We start from the raw sequence: 18,028 nt of genomic DNA, 5'->3' as shown, positions 1-18,028 counted from the left end.
CCATTTTTATTAGGTTATTTGGGTATGGTTGTTAAATTGTAGGAGTTTCTTTTATGCCCTTTTATACCACCTTGTTCCCTTTTATACCATCCTGTTATATTGCACCATAACACTGCTGAACCAATATCTTGGGACAACCCTATGGTACAACTAGAAGTAAACTGACTATGGAAGCAACAAGGATAGGTAAGACTACCTGGGATGACATCTCATTGCCCAGGATTTTTTTACTTTGTTCATTTTTCTAGGCCAAATTTCCTACTTTGTTGTTGAGTCTGCCAGCTAGCAGATATTTATCCTATAACATTTATTTTCCCCTTAATTCTTGCCAAAAGGCAAGAATGGCATTTCCTGTAAATGTCTTTTAGGCCTAGTTGCTTCATAATGTTGTTCAAGCTCTGTATTTCCTCACCTTTTTTTTCAAAAGATGTTCTAATCATTATTGAAAGTTGTGTATTGAAGTCTCCAATCATTACTGTAAAACTTTCCATTTTTCTCTTCAATTCTATCAGTGTTTCCTTCATATATTTTGCTGCTTTTTTTAGGTGCATATATGTTCATAGTTGTTATATCTTCTTAATGAATGACGCTTTTACCATTGTTTATCGTCTGTCTTTGTCTCATGTAAGAGTTCTTGACTTGGTCTAGTTTGTCTAATATTAGTACAGCCACAACATCTGTTTTGTAGTTACTATTTACGTGGAACATTTTTTCAACTTCTTTGTACTCTTGAATCTAAAGTGAGTGTTATTTATAACATGTTATTTGCATTATGGTTTTTTGTTTGTTTGTGTTTTTGTTTATTTGTCCTTTGATTCATTCTATCTCTGTGTTTACTGGAGATTAATCCATTTATAAAATCCCATGAAACACAAAAGAAGGTATTATACACTGATAAAAGGGTCAGTTATCAAGAAGATATAACAATTATAAACATATATGCACCTACCAAAAGAACCTCAAAATACATGAAGTGAACACTGACAGAACTGAAGTGAGAAATAGATAAGTTTACAATAATAGTTTGAGACTTCAAAACACCACTCTCAATAATGGAGAGAATATTGAGAGAGAAGATCAATAAGAAAACAGAATTTGAGTGTTATAAATATATCACCAATGACTCAATGGCAACAAGTTTTTTTTTTCTTCATATCATTTAACTTTCATGTCAAAACTGTTTATACTTTCCATTTTAGAAATAATGCCTTAGTATGAAGAATGACAGATTTGTGTTAGACTAGAAACTGATATAAAGATTCACAGTTAATTGCCAACCTTGTAAATCTCATCTCCTTTCCTGCCATTACTGTATAGTAAAATTGTTATTTGTACCACTCTACTTGTTAAATATCTCCTTGTTTTGGCTGGAAGGCAGGGCATACCATTACAGGCAAACTGAATGTGTGCTCTCCCAAGGTTCATTCCTTTAATAAACTTTATTTGTTTAAATATTCATTGGAGTGTTGGTCCAGTGACTTCATGAGGACAAGTGTTACTTTCAATAGAAATCAAAATATATTTGATCATTTTTAACAAGTGTCACTGCAAATGGTGGTGTGCGTGTTGGGGAGGAAAGGTGATTCAGGTTCTCAAACTAGAAAAATAAGGATATATCTTTGAAATGATAAAAGATGTTGATTTTTAAATGAGAGGTAGCATTCAATATGGAAGCATTAAGAAATGACAATTAATGAATATTCAAAGGACTAATGCTAGAAATGATAAGTATTTAATAATGTTCTGCTAATTCAAACAAATGCAATATAATGACAAAGAAAGTGTGTATAAGTATTATAATGTCAAAAACAAATGTGTCATTATTTGTAGATAAACATTGGGAGATGGAGAGCCCTTAGGTCTCTGAAGATGCAGCCCTGTGTGAATCCTTCATTGATCCATTTTAGCAAACCCCAGGGCAGTTGTTCCCAAAGTTCAGCTATGCTTGATAAGATTCACCTACATGTGAGGAGAGTGCTTCTCAGTTCAGTGGGATACCAAAAAAAACCAAACAAACCCAGTGCCATGAAGTCGATTCCGACACCTTAGAGGCCCTATAGGACAGAATACTGCCCCATAGAGTTTCCAAGGAGGGCCTGGCGGATTAAAACTGCTGACCTTTTTGTTAGCAGCCGTAGCACTTAACCACTACACCACCAGGGTTTCCTTCAATGGGACACAGGAGACCAAATGGGCAGCTCCTGTCCAGAGGCAGGATGAGAAGGCAGGAAAGGACAGAAACTGGTTGAATGGACACAGGGAACCCGGGGTGGAAAGGGAGAGTGTGCTGTCACATGGTAGGTATTGCAACTAATGTCACAAAACAATATGTGTACAAATTTTTGCATGAGAAATTAACTTGAGCTGTAAACTTTCACCTAAATCACAATAAAAAAGAAGAAGAAAAAAAAACACATTGGCAGTTTAAACCCACCCAGTGGCACCACAGAAGAAAGACCTAACAATCTGCTCCTGTAAAGATTGTTGTTAGTGGTTGTTCAGTCATTCCACGTCAAGTGAAGAAAACTCTATGGAGCAGTTCTACATTATAACACTTGGGGTCACAATGTCCAGTCCCCACCTTAGACCAATTGAATCAGAATCTTGGGGGCTGGTTCTAATGTGAAGCTGGAGTTGAGAACCACTGGCCTAAAAGGTCTGTAGAAATCTCCTTTGTAATGGAGAAGCCAAGAGCTGGGTTGACCCAAGATGTGGAGAGCAGGCTAGCTGAAAGCAAATGAAGAAGTAAACAACATGTGAAGAAAGGAGATGAGATGATGTAACCTAGAGGAGGGAAACAACTTTATCAACAGAAGAACCGGGACTGACTAAGTCACAAACAAGGACACAACAATATCAACGAAACGGGCTCAAAGAGCTCCTGCTAAGTCGTAAACAAGTACTTATCGACAACAACCAAAAGGGCTCAGAGAGCTCCAATGTGTATAACAGAAGAGACACCAAGACTCAAGTTTGCTCGGAGCATATCAGAGCCACCCTCTTTTGGACAGTGGAGAGGCAGTGTGAGACCCCTCACCTGCCAGTGGACTCCCTGTGCAGGAGGTTGATTGACCAAGGTCCTAGAGCCAGCTGAGTTTGGAAGTAACACGATTAGCCTTCGAGCCACCCTGGTCTCCACTCAGTCTGAAGGGAAGTCGACCCCCGTGCTACCCTAGCTTGACGAAAGTTTTGCTGAGGTAGAGGCCTGATATAGTGCTCCTGAGCCCAACAAGGTGGTCAAGAGTGACAGAGGTGTCTGGACTTTGGACTTTGGACCTTAGACTTTGGACTTTGGAGTTTGTTTTCCGTAAGCTTGCTTGCTCTCTTTCTCTCTCTTACCCTTTTGGTGACTGAGGCCTCTGGCATCTGGGATGGCCAAGAACGTGTGTGCTTAATAATTAATAAAGACATTGTGGAAAGACACAAATCGTTTGGAGTAGTCGATAGTGACCCCCTCCTCACGACACCAAGAGTTCTGTGAATTCTTCCTAGCTGGGTTGACATTCACTTTTGCCCCACACCACCCGTCTCCCCACCTAGAAGAGACCCCTTCATCTAGCTACACCAGGTTACATTTTCCAGAATGCTATGTCCAGTTGTTCACAAAGCCTCCTACCCTTGGAATACCTGTTCCATACCCCAACCACCCAGGGAAAGATTACTGTTGAAGATTTCAGTTCAAACATCACCCTCTCTGTGGAAGTCTTTTCCAATTCTTTCCAAAGGTATAATGAAAACTTTCTCCTTTCTGAACCCAAGGCCTCATCAACAAATGTAGTCTTCCATCATCATACCTGTGACACTTATTGCCCCCTGTTCGTAAGCCTGACCAGGTACAGAGAAAACCATGGCCTGACTGATACCTTTAAAAGAAAAAAAAAAAAAAGAGAGAGAGAAGATTCACCTGGGGGTTTCCTAAAACACAAATGGCTGGGAACCACCCATCTGTGGAATTTCATACTCAGTAGATCTGGGGTGTGGGCTAAAGATTTGCATTTCTAAGAAGCTCCTAGGTGGTGCTGATACTGCTAGTCCAGGGACCACACTTTCAGAACCACTGTTCTTGTCTTTGTCCCTGGTGCTTGGGCCTAATAAAGGCTTTTCCTTCACAGTTTACTTCTTCAGCACATGGCCCTCACTAGGATATACTGGCTTTCAGGTAGCATCATGGAAGCCCTTGGGTGCCTTTGCTCTTTCTGCTACAATCATTTTCCCCAGAAAGTACAGGGAGATAAACCAAGCAGACAGTGCCGAACTCACATCTCTGGAGGTCCAGGATAGTTTGCTTTAGGGGCCGTGGGAGGTAATTTTAAATTTCCAGGAACTCAGGGGCTGAATTCTCAGAGCAACCTATTAAATAAATTATTCTATTGTCATTTTACTCTTTACACAATTCAGTTCCCTTGGGGTGAAGAGAATAGAAAACTTTCTGCCAGTTCTGTCTCCCTGAAGGTAGCTGTGGAGACAGATGAATTTCTTTCTTCTAATTATTCCTTTTTTACCTAGTATTTTCAAACACTTGCAGTCAACAAGATCTTTGTCCTGGATATTAAACAAGTTCCCTCATCTTAAGACAGGGAGCAAAGGCCCTGAGATCGGAGGGTGTCTGTTTGAGAAATATCAAATAGACTGGTGTGGTTAGAGAAGAAGCAAGTAAAAGAGAAATAGGGGGAGGTTTTTAATAGGGGTTGGGAAACCCTGGTGGCGTAGTGGTTAAGTGGTACAGCTACCAACCAAAGGGTCGGCAGTTCAAATCCGCCAGGCGTTCCTTGGAAACTCTGTGGAGCAGTTCTACTCTGTCCTATAGGATCGCTATGAGTCAGAATCGACCAGGTGGCACTAGGCTTGGTTTGGTTTTGGTTTAATAGGGGTTGAGTGTGGAACCTAGAGACTCAGTAAGATAGAGAACAGAGGGGTCCCCAAATCTACAAACAAAGTAACAAGAAAAGGGCCAGGGCACAGAAACAAAGCCATTCCCCAGAACGATGGGGCAGGGTATCTAAAAATAGCCCATAACCTTCTTTAAAGTTGCCTTTCAGAAGCATCTGGAGAAAACCAGGCCCAGGGACATGTGTAGAATATCCACCTGTGACCCCTGTGTGACCTTCCACCAGGGGCAGTGAGGGGCTACAGCCCCAGCCAGGGAATCGAACCCAGGGAGTGAGAGACTGAGCAGGCCTGACACACCATAATAAGTCCTGCTACCAATCCCAGAGGCCTCCGGGACAGGAGCCATCTTGAAAAGCTGCTGTGCTTGCACCTTAGTTAACATATCCCCGCCTATGCCTCTGAATAAACATGAATCTTTTCCCTCCCAAGAACTTTTAAAAACTCAGGCCCATCTTTTGTTTTGTGAGATGAGGGTAAGCATTGCTCTAGGCCTTCCTCATCTCCACTTGCAAGCCTCTTCGATAAAGTTTTTCTCGTGTGGAAAGCTGCGTGCCTTACTTGCTCATTCTTGACCAGTGAGAGGCAAGAACCTTATTCCAGTAACACTTTGCCTTTGAAGAAGTCTCCCAGGACCCCACACACTCCTTGATATATTGAAATAATAGCACCAATAAAGTATTCTGTAATCGCCACTAACTCAGCTCTTGCAATAATTAACTGATGTTTTATTCTCCCTTAACAGTTGCTTTTCCTATTTTTCATATGTCCTGTAATGTTAAAGGCATCAACTCCTGCACCATCTGGGCCAGTTGTTCTCAACTGGGGCTATTTTACCCGATAGGAGACAATTGGTAAGGTCTGAACACATTTAGAGTTCTCACAATTGGGGGATAGAGTGTTGGAATATAATGGGTAGAGGCCAGAGATGCTTTTAAACATCCTACCATACACAGGACAGGCCCCCACTGTGATGGTTAAGACTGTGTTTCAACTTGGCTGTGCCATGATTCTCAGTGTTTGGCATTCATGTGCTGTTGCAGCCACTTCCCTATTGAGATTTGATTTGTGATCACTCCCGTGACGGGAGCTGCTGTGAGTAGCCAGTCAGTCAAAGGGGAGTTTCCTTGGCCATGTGGCCTGCATGGAGTGTGGGCAGATGTTCTGACAGCCCTCAGGAGCTTTTACTCATTCTGGATCCTGCAACTAACTCCTAAACTTCTGACCTCAGGCTCTTGGGACTTGAGCTATCAGCTTGCCTGTGGTCTTGCCTGCCAATCTTGGGATTCATTGAAATTTACAGCCTGTGAGCAAGAGCCTTGCTGTCCAACCTGCTGATCTTGGGTTTGCCAGTCCCTGAAGCTATGTGAATAGGAGAAGCCTCTATCTTGACCGATGAGCATGGAAGATTACAGCCTCTACAACCACGTGACATAAATCTCTTGACATAAATCTCTGTCTATGTATATATTTATACGCTTTATTGGTTTTCCTTCTCTAGAGAACACAGTCTAAGATATTTGGTACTGAGAGTGTTTCTAGAGTAACAAAATTGTAAGCATGAGTTTTCTAAATTGCTTCTCAAGTCTGATTACTCCTAAAGATGTGACGACTCTACTTTCAGTAGCAAAGAGGGCACTGCTAATCCATGGCATGAGATGGCAATTCAAATATGCAAAATACCACCACCAATAACAGATCAGGTATTGGTGAAAGGCAAGGTTCTAGGTGACTGCATGCATGATACCTTTCTACAATTTGGTCATAATGAGAAGCATAAGGAAGCTAGGTGGTTGGTCCTACTTTTGCTAAACAAACTGGTGAAAGAAAGAGATGAGCTTAGGGTTTCGGAGTCAAAGCTCAATGGTTGCATAACTGACCTCAAAGTTTCCACTTGTGCTTTGAAAGAAAGCCCTATTTCTTGTAGTAACAGAGCTGATATTGCCAAAAACCAAATGCAGAGTCGTATTGTAAGAGTGGCTGAATTGCAACACCAATTCAACTGCCAACATTGAGAGTTGTCTGAAGTTAAAGTGAGAGCATTGATTGGGAAGAAATGGGATCCTGATTCCTGGAATGGGGATATATGGGCAGATAATCAAGATGCTGGAGACACTGAGCCCGTAAGTTCTGCTCAATCACTCCTTCCAACAGAACAATTAGCCCCTCCACTTCCAGCTATTGAGATTAATCCAGCTGCACCTGAGGCACCCATGTTGACTTATTGCTTGGGACATTGCCTGAGGCAGACACTTTACAAGACAATGCTGAATGTCCTCAAACATTTCCCCACTGATTTAGGCTTCTAGACCTATAACTAGACTTAAGCCCTAGTGAGCCCCAAGTGATGAAGTGCAAAGTGTGACCCAGGAGGAGGTATGCTACACTCCCAAAGAACCACTTGACTTTTCTAATATGTAGAAACAGAAACATGAGGAATATGTGTGGGAATGAACATAAACAGTGTGAATAATGGTGAATAATGGTACAAGGAACATAAAAATGAATCAGTCTGATTTAATTGTTATGGGTTCACTAGGCACAGATTCTTTATTCAGTGTTTCAGCTCGAGAAGTTAGGAAAGGATTTAATAGTTTATTTGGTTGAGTCAATGAAGCATGGATTACTTGGTGGCCTACACCAAAACAAGTTGAAGTGCCAGAACTGCCTTGGTGTACTGTAGAAGGTATCCAAAGGCTTAGGGAAATCAGCATGCTAGAGTGGATTTATGAGTTTAGATCCACAGACTCACATACTGAGTAAGCAAAAGACACACCTTTTACCACAGCTGTGAGAAACAACTTTGTGAAGGGAACCCCAGCATTCCTGAAGACTGCAGTGATGGCTATTTTATGTAAGTCACATGTGACAGTGGGAACTGCCCTAACAGAATTAAGACACCTAATTACAATGGGACTGGTTGGACTCTTTGGTGGTAGGGGCCAAGTGGCGGCACTCAATAAATAAAGAAAAGGTGGACAGAGTTACTGTAATGGCCAGCAGAGTCAAAGCAGTAATCAGAATAATCTGACTTGTATGAACTTTCAGTGTTTGGTACTTAGTTATGGTGGGCCAAGGAGTGAGATAGATAGGAAATCTAGTAAACATTTATTTGATCTATATCACTGGATGAATTCTAGGTCAAGTGAACAGCAGTCTAACTCAAATCACCAGAATAGAGAGTCATGGCCCTTCAATCAATTCCCACACTTGAGAGAGTTTACAAACCCACAACCCCTTGATTGAAGGAGAGGCTGGATCCCCTTGAGGAAGGACTCCAATACACAGTCAAAAGCTTGTACTGTTAGCCTTTGTCCCAGCCTTCCCCAAAGGGGTCTATGGCCTTTCACAAGAGTGACTATTGATTGGGAAAAGGAAATAATCAGACTTTCCAGAGATTACTTGATAATAGCTCTGACTTGACGCTAAATCCAGGAGACTCAAAATGTCACTGTAGCCCACCAGTCAGAGTGGGGGCATATGGAGGTCAGGTTATTAATGGAGTCTTAGCTTATGTCCATCTGACAGTAGGTTCTGTGGGTCCCTGAACCCATCCTGTAGTGATTTCCCCAGTTCCAGAATGCATAACTTGAATAGATACACTCAGCAATTAGCAGAACTGCCACATTGGATTCCTGACAGATGCACTAAGGGCTATTACGGTAGGAGAAGCCAAATGGGAGCCATTAGACCTGCCACTACCTGGGAAAACAATAAACCAAAAGCAATGCCACATTCCTGGAGGGATTGCAGACATTAATGCCACCATTAAGGACTTGAAGGATGCAGGGGTGGTGATTCCCACCTCATTCACGTTCAACTTGCCTATTTGGTTTGTGCAAAAGACAGATGGATCTCAGAGAATGACAGTGGATTATTAGATACTTATCCAGGTGTTGACTTCAATTTTAGCTGCTATTCCAGATACAGTCTCATTGCTTGAGCAAATTAATACATCTCCTGATACCTGGTGTGTAGCTATTGATCTGACTAATACCTTTTCTCCATACCTGTTTTTAAGGACCATCAGAAGCAGTTCGCCTTTAACTGGCAAGGCCAGCAATACACCTTCAGTTGCCTATCTCACAGCTACATCAGCTCTCCAGCCCTGCATCATAATTTAGTCCACAGGAAGCTTAATCAACTTTCGCTTCCACAAGATGCCACACTGGTCCATGACATTGATGACATTGTGCTGATTGGACCTAGTAAGGAAGAAGTGTCAATGACTCTGGACTTATTAATAAAACATTTGTGTGCTAGGGCACCTTCCACCTCAGTGAAATTATTAGGGGTCCAGTGGCATGGGGAATATCGAGATATTCCTTCTCAAGTGAAGAAAAGTTTTTTGTATGTGGCTTCTCCCAGAACTAAAAAGGATGCACAACACCTAGTGGGCTTCTTTAAACTTTGGAGCAGCATATTCTTCATTTGGGTGTGCTACTCCAGTCTATTTACTGAGTGACTCATAAAGCTGTTAGTTTTGATTGGTGCCCAGAACATGAGAAGGTACTACAACAGGTTCAGGATGCTGTGCAAGCTTCTCTGCTGCTTGAGCCATATGATCTGGCCGACCCAATGGTGCTTGAAGTAACGATGGCAGAAAGAGAAGCTGTTTGGAGTCTTTGGTAGACCTCTGCTGGTGAATCACAGTGCAGACCTTTAGGATTTTGAAGCAAAGCCCTGCCATCCTCTGCAGATAACTAGTGTCCTTTTAATAAACAGCTTTTGGCTTATTATTGGGCCTCAGTAGAGACTGAGTGCTTAACTATGGGACACCAAGTCACCATGTAGCCTGAGCTGCCCCTTATGAACTGGGTGTTGTCTGACACACAAAAGTCATAAAGTTAGACATGCACAGCAGCACTCCATCATTAAATGTAAGTGGTACATACTAGATCGGGCCTGAGCAGGACCTGAAGGCACAAGCAAATTACACAAGGAAGTGGCCCAAATACTCATGGTTTCCACTCCTGTCAAATTACCTTCCATTTCCCAGTCTGCGCCTGTGGCCTCAAGGAGAGTTCTTTATGACCAGTTGACTGAGCAAGAGAAAACTCATGCTTGGTTTACAGATGGCTCTGCGCGATATTCAGTCACCACTAGAAAGTGGACAATGGCAGCACTACAGCCCCTTTCTGGGACCTCCCTGAAGGACAGTAGTGTAGGGAAATCCTCCCAATGGGCAGAGCTTTAATTAGTCCACCTGGTTGTTCACTTGGCTTGGAAGGAGAAATGGCCAGATTTGCGATTTTATAGAAATTCACGGGCTGTGGCCAATGATTTTGCTGGATGGTCAGGAACTTGGAAAAAACATGATTGGAAAATTGGACACAAGTATCTATGGGGAGGAAACCCAGGTGGCGTAGTGGTTAAGTGCTATGGCTGCTAACCAAAGGGTCAGCAGTTCGAATCCACCAGGCACTCCTTGGAAACTCTATGGGGCAGTTCTACTCTGTCTTATAGGGTCGCTATGAGTTGGAATCGACTCGATGGCACTGGGTTTGGTTTGGGTTTTGGTTATCTATGGGGAAGATGTATGTGGATAGACCTCTCTGAATGGGCCAAAGAAGTGAAGATATTTGTGTCTTGTGTGTCACAAAGGGTGAGCTCTGCAGAGGAAGATTTTAACAATCCAGTGATTAGGATGACTTGTTCTGTGGAAATCAGTCATCCTCTTTCCCCAGATACTCCCATCATTGCTCAATGGCCTCATGAACAAAGTAGCCCTGGTGGCAGGGATGGAGGTTATGCATGGACCCTGCAACATGGACTTCCACTCACCAAGGCTGACTTGGCTACAGCCACTGCTTAGTGCTCAATCTGCCAGCAGCAGACACCAACACTGAGTCCCTGATATGGCACCATCCCTCACGTTGATCAGCCAGCAAACTGGTGGCAAGTTAATTACATTGGAGCACTTCCACTGTGGAAAGGCAGCATTTTTTCTTACTGGAATAGACACCTACTCGGGATATGGATTTGCCTTCCCTGAATGCAATACTTCTGTCAAAACTATCATCCATGAACTTACAGAATGCATTATGCACCATCATGGTATCCTTCATAGCATTGCCTCACATCAAGGGACACACTTCGCAGCAAATGAAGTGCAGAAGTTTGCCCATGTTCATGGAATTCACTGGTCTTACCATGTTCGCCACCATCCTGAAGCAGCCAGCTTGATAGAACGATGAAATGGCCTCCTAAGGACACAATTACGGCAACAGATTGGTGTCAATACCTTACGGGGTTGGGACAATGTTCTCCAGGAGGCTGTATAGGCTCTAAACCAGTGCCCAGTATGTGGTGCTGTATCTCCCATGGCCAGGATTCATGGGTCCAGGAATCAAGGGGTGGAAATGGGACTGGCACCACTCATTATTGCCCCTAGTGACACACTCATAAGATTTTTACTTCCTCTCCCTGAGACCTTACGCTCTGCAGGTCTAGAGGTCTTAGTTCCAAAGGGAGGAATGCTCCCACCTGGAGACACAACACTGATTCCATTGAACTGGAAGCTAAGAATGCCACCTGGCCACTTTGGGCTCCTTATTCCTGTGGATCAACAGGCAAAGAAGGGGGTTACTATACTGGCTGGTGTGACTGATCTTGATTACCAAGAGGAAATCAGGTTGATATTACATAATGGAGGTAAGAAGACTATGTCTGGTATGCAGCAGATTCCTTAGGCCACTTAGTACTACCATGCCTGGTTTTTAAAGTCAATGGAAAACTACAGCAACCCAATTTCAACAAGCCTACTAATGGCCCACACCCTTCAGGAATGAAGGTTTGGGTCACCCCACTGGCAAAGAACCCTGACTAGCTAAGGTACTTGCTAAGAGCAAAGTGAACACAGAATGAATGGGTCATGGATGGTGGAAGACTCTAGTTCTCAATACCAGTTATGGCCATGTGATCAGTTGCAGAAACAGTGACAGTAATTGTTGTGCATATTACTGTTTTTTATGTGTGCATCAAATATTTTTTGTTTTTTTTTCATTCATAACATATAAGAGGTAAACAGGGCTAGTGCTTTTTTGGTCGTATGTGTGTTCATTGTATCATGCTAGGTGCACGTTTGACTTTATAATTGTCTTTGTTCAGAGATTATGTATGGTTTAAGGACATGTGTACAGGTGCCAAGTTGACAAGGGGTAGACTGTGATGGTTAAGATTGTCTGTCAACTTGGAGGGGCCATGATTCTCGGTGTTTGGCAGTCATGTGCTGTTGCGGTCACTTATCTATTGAGATTTGATTTGCGATCACGCCCATGATTGGAACAGTTGTGAGTAGCCAGTCAGTTGAAGGGGAGTTTCCCTGGCCATGTGGCCTGCATGGAGTGTGGGCAGATGTTCTGGCAGCCCGCAGGAGCTTTTACTCATTCTGGATCCTGCAAGTAACCCCTAAATATCTGACCTCAGATTCTTGGGACTTGAGCTACCAGCTTACCTCCGGTCTTGCCTGCAGATCTTGGGATTCATCGAACTTTACAGCCTGTGAGCAACAGCCCTGCTGTCCAACCTGTTGAACTTGGGTTTGCCAGTCCCTGCAGCTATGTGAATCAGGAGAAGCCTCTAATCCACCCACAGACTTGGGACATTACAGCCTCTATAACCTTGTGGGTCATTTCCTTGATATAAATCTCTCTATATACATACATATATTTATATCCTTTATTGATTTTGCTTCTCTGGAGAAGCTGTCTTAAGACACCCACCAATGAATTATTCAACCCAAGATGTCAGTAGTGTTGAGGTTGAGAAACCTGGGTCTAGAATGTTAAGGAATAATATTAAAAATATTATCTATAACATCCCAGCCATTTTCTATTATTTTGTCATGGCATTGAAAATATTATCCAAAATAAATCTCATAGTCTTTTGTCATCATTTGGTGTTTCTTATTTTTTTCATATCACTTTCCACAATTCAAATATTTTTGTCGGTTCACTTGTTCATTTTCTTTCTTCTCCACTGGAATGTAAGCTATATAAGAACAGCAACTATTTTTTCTTCATGACTTTATCCCCAGCACATAAAACACAGTAGACTCTCAACAAACATTGGTTCTATAAAATGAATGTATTAGTAAATCTCCTGGAAGCCTAAGGCTGAAAGAGATTGAAAATAAAACAAATAGGACAGATATTCTTCCTACTCTAATTAAATGTTTACGAATAGGCTAATTTTTTCCAAATACTATTAAGATGCCATCCCAATGATAAGGATATGTCTTACAGGATAAATTCAGAACTTCTGGGGTTGTTTTAATCAATCATTCAATATAAAAGAAGATAGAGCATCAGGGCATTCTCCTTATCTACCTGTTTCCTATACAGTTTTGGAAAGGAGGTCATTACTGGAGAAGACTAGAAAAAAAAATACAATATTGCTTTCTAAAATATTTATGGACCTGGAGCACTGCCTGACTTCTATGTCATTGGGATGCCATATATTCAACACAATCTAAGATCCTTCTGACCAAATGTCTCTGTCTTTGTAGTACATGACCCTCTAAAACTGGATTGGGGTGATGATAGTACAACTCAATAAATTTATTTAAACCATTGCATTGTATCCTTTCACCATACGTATTCAACCAGTATGCTGAGCAAATAATCTGAGAAGCTGAACTGTATAAAGAAGAATGGGGCATTAGGATTAAAGGAAGACTCATTAACAACATGTATTATGCAGATGACACAACCCTGCTTGATAAAAGTGAAGAGGACTTGAAGCACTTACTAATGAAGATCAAAGACCACAGCCTTCGATATGGATTATAGCTCAACATAAAGAAAACAAAAATTCTCACAACTGTACCAATAAGCCAGATCATGATAAGCAGAGAAGAGACTGAAGTTGTCAAGGATTTTATTTTACTTGGATCCACAATCAACTTCCATGGAAGCACCAGAGGAGAAATCAAAAGACTCATTGCATTGGGCAAATCTGCTGCAAAGGACCTCTTTACAGTGTTGAAAAGCAAAGATGTCACCTGAAGACTAAGATGCACCTGACCCAAGCCATGGTATTTTCAATCACCTCATATGCATGTGAAAGGTGCACAATGAATAAGGAAGAATGAAGAAGAATTGATGCATTTGAACTGTGGAGTTGGTGAAGAATATTGAATATACCATGGACTGCCAAAAGAACGAACAAATCTGTCTTGCAAGAAGTACAACCAGAACGCTCCTTAGAAGCAAGGCTATCGAGACTGTCTTACATACTTTGAACGTGTTGTCAGGAGGGAACAGTCCCTGGAGAAGGACATCATGCTTGGTAAAGTACAAGGTCAGTGGAAAAGAGGAAGACCCTCAACAAGATGGAATGACACAGTGGCTGCAACAATAGGCTCAAGCATAACAACAATTGTGAGGATGGCGCATGACCGGGCAGTGTTTCATTCTGTGGTACATCGGGTGGCTACGAGTAGGAACCGATTCCAGGCACCTAACATCAACAACAACATTGGATTAAACAATGGGTTGACTTCATGGTATGCAAATCATACATCAATAAAGCTTTAAAAATAATTTTTGAGAAAGCTTATACAAGGTGAGTTGAAAATACTTTTGTTTACAACAGATTCTAGTACATATCAATATGATTATGCTTACTACTCAGAATTGAAATCTTCTTTCTTTCCTTTTTTTATACCTGTCTGGTCTTTTCCTCACTTTGTACATAAAAAAATAATTTTTTTTTTATTGTACATAGCAGACAATAAATACACAGTTGTTTAAACTTCATGGAATCAAAGTGAATTGAAGCCACATCAAACAAGTCTTTTCCCACTAACGAATTATGATTTTTTAGTTAATTGTTTCTTTGGAGTTTTGTTTTGGCCCCAAAGTCCCCAGTTCCTTTCATGACTCCTTTAATATCCGTCACAGTCTTTATCAACTATCTTAGTTTTCCTTCCCACACAAGCACTCACTGAGACCAGGATTCAAGTGCAAGTGATTTACTTGAAGGAGCAAAGGAAATAGATGGGAGAGAAGAAAAGTGACACAGGGAAGAAAATACATCCCATAAAGCTTGCATTAAGCCAGCTACCACAGTAAAGGAGGAGAATTTTCATCCCGGGAAAATTTTGAAAAATGTGCAAAACCCACATCTCAGAATTACCACCAAGTAGAGATGGTATACCCCACACCTCTCAAAGAAGGCTACCCCAGGAGATTCATGATTCTGGGTCATTTCTGCCACCATGTGTATGACAAATTAGGTTCCAGCGGGTGCAGTCCATTGGCAGTCAGACAGATGTGCAATAGAGATGGTGAGACGATCCCAGGGAATGTAGGTGGCCCACTGATTGAAAGCATCTACTACTCCACCATGCACTAGACAGACTCAATTCTACCAATAATCTTCTCGAAAAGTGAAGTTCTGAATGTATTCCACAAGTGTGTCATTACCATTCCTGATGACACCCCCAGAGAGTCCAAAAAAATTATACCGTGTGAGGGAACAACTCTTCTTCAATTGTATCCCTTACTATATGTTTTAGGATCCTGGGGAATATATCTTAATACTGCAACAATGAGACATAAAAGTAAAATAAAATAAGAAAAGGGAGAAAGTAAACAAGAAGAAAGGAAGAAAAGAAGCAAGACCACAAAGAATGAATCTCATACTTTCCAAGGCAGTATATTACTATGAATCCTCTGAAAAAACCATCTATCAAAACTAGATTCCCACACTTGAACTTGAAAACCCCATTATGGTTCTTATAAAAAGTAGGATAGCAAAATTAGGAGTATTAACTCGATGATAGTTTGCCGGGTGTGAATCCATCCCAATCTCAGAATCTTCCTCTGAAAAAAGTGGTGAATGAAAATATATCTTGAAGAAATATTGTCATGGTTAGGTAAAATCATACGTGTAAAGCAATAAGCACAGTCCAGATGTGATAAGCAGTTGGTTATGCCTGTTGTATGATTTTAATTTTATTTCTTTCAGGGAAAAACATACACATAACCAAATTAAGGTGAAAGACTCAAGGTTTGGGAGATTAACCCTTGGGGAAATCATGCCTGCTCATAACAAGATTAATGAAGCAAATCTAAGTCTGGAATTTTCAGGAATGGCTCTAAGAAAGCTGACCAAAGAAGGAACATCATGGACAGCATATAGGAAAGAAGAGTTAAAAGGATTTACTTAGGAAAGAGTTGAGGAAAAGTGGTAAAATACCAAGTAGAAAGCAAATCATAGTTACTTTGAGATTGGAAGAAATGATGCATGTCTTTTGAGGAAGAAAAAAGAATCAGGATATTTAAATTCATGATTTTTGGCTTTGCAGACCATGAGTTCCATTTAGCCCTGAGGCCAGTGGCCATCATCGTGGACAAGAGGCTGCTCTACAGAGGAGCCTTCTCAGGGCTCCCTTCATATCCTTATTCCTTAGGCTGTATATGAAGGGGTTCAGCATGGGTGTGACCACAGTGTACATCACTGAGGCAATAGAGCTTCTCTGGGAAGCATGGATCACAGTAGAACTGAGGCAGACCCCAAGGGCTGTTCCATAGAACAAGGCGACCACGGAGAGGTGAGACCCACAGGTGGAAAATGCCTTATATTTTCCCCCAGAAGAGGACATGCTCATTAATGAATAGACAATCTGAGAATAAGAGAAGAGGACCCCTGAGAGGGGAAACACACCCAGCAGGACAGTTGCCACATATAAAAAGATGTTATTGATGATGGTATCAGAACAGGCCAATTTGATAACCTGAGCCAGTTCACAGAAGAAATGTGGAATTTCAGTGCCTATACAGAATTTCAACTGCGTTATCAGTAGAATATGAAGCAGAGAGGCCCAGAAAATGATGGCCCAAGACATCAAAACCAACAAGACACAGAGCCGGGGCTTCATGATGACTGTATAGTGCAGGGGGTGACAGATGGCCACAAACCGGTCATAAGCCATCAAGGACAGGATAAAATTGTCCAGTCCAGAAAAAATTATGAAAAAATACACCTGAGTGAGGCATCCTGTATAGGAGATGACTTTGCTCTGTGTCTGAATGTTCACCAGCATCTTTGGGACCGTGGTGGTGATGAAACAGATGTCAACAAAGGACAGGTTGGAGAGGAAGAAGTACATGGGGCTATGGAGGTGGGGGTCAGAGCTGACAGCCAGAATGATGAACAGATTCCCAAGTATAGTGACCAGGTACATGGACAGGAAGAGTCCAAAGAAGAGGGGCTGAAGTTCAGAATCCTCTGAGAGGCCCATCAGGAAGAATTCTGAAAATTTTGTTTGGTTTCCTGCTTCCATTTAAATAGTGTGTAGGCTGGAGAAAGTAAAAACAACATTCAATGAACAGCCAACTAACATCTCAGCTACTCCTCAGCTTTACAGCACCACCTGTATTTTGTCTATGCATCTTTCCACTGACAGGGACTCTCTCAGTCACAGGTAGCACTTTTGTATTTTAAATGTATGTAATTATTTAGACACTTTAGCAAAAATCTCTCTCTTTTTAGCTTTCTTGCTCTAGTCCTAATTTTCCTACTTAAATCTATACACATAAACCAATTTCTTCTTTGACATGACCGTTCCAAGCTAATGGAAAACATGCCATATAAACTCTCAGGTATGTACTTTCTGTGCCAATCCCCATACCCCCTTCTTTCTGGTAGCTCTATGTCAGTGGAATAAAGATCATCTGAGTTGAAAATCATGTCTTAAATGTGACCTGTCACATCCTACTGATTTGACAGTTAACTCTTGGTGCCTTTTTTTTCTGTTTTAAAAATCGAGTTAATACTATTACCTTCTTTTTGAGGTTTAGAAATAAATGCCTTTGTGAACAGGATGATCTCAATTAATAATGCCAAAAAAAAAAAAAAAAAACCCATTGCTGTTCAGTTGATTCCAATGAAATGAAACCTTATGTGACAGAGTACAACTTCTCCGTAGGGTTTGCAAGGCTCTTATCTTTATGGAAGAGTGCCTCATCTTTCTCCCACAGAATGGCTGGTGGGTTCCAGCTGCCTAACTTTTGATTAGCAGCTTAGCGCTTAACCACTGTGCTAAAGGGACTACCAACTAATAATAACTATTATTAGTATTATGTTCCTTTTATGACAATATTTTAGATATATAATTCTCCCAAGCTACAGT

The 18,028-nt window shown here is 41.5% G+C and overlaps 1 protein-coding gene across 1 annotated transcript; it reads right to left on the bottom strand.

Moving 5' to 3' along the window:
• Positions 1-16,237: 16,237 nt before the first annotated feature.
• On the bottom strand, positions 16,238-17,179 carry LOC126070880 (olfactory receptor 7D4-like). Its single transcript, XM_049875217.1, has one exon. The coding sequence runs from the start codon at positions 17,177-17,179 to the stop codon at positions 16,238-16,240; it is 942 nt and encodes a 313-aa protein (XP_049731174.1).
• Between the last annotated feature and the right edge of the window lie 849 nt (positions 17,180-18,028).

The sequence above is a fragment of the Elephas maximus genome, chromosome 3, assembly GCF_024166365.1.
Source record: "Elephas maximus indicus isolate mEleMax1 chromosome 3, mEleMax1 primary haplotype, whole genome shotgun sequence".
Classification (NCBI taxonomy): domain Eukaryota; kingdom Metazoa; phylum Chordata; class Mammalia; order Proboscidea; family Elephantidae; genus Elephas; species Elephas maximus.
The sequence above is the reverse complement of the archived record's forward strand: the minus strand, read 5'-3'. Positions and strand labels throughout refer to the sequence as shown.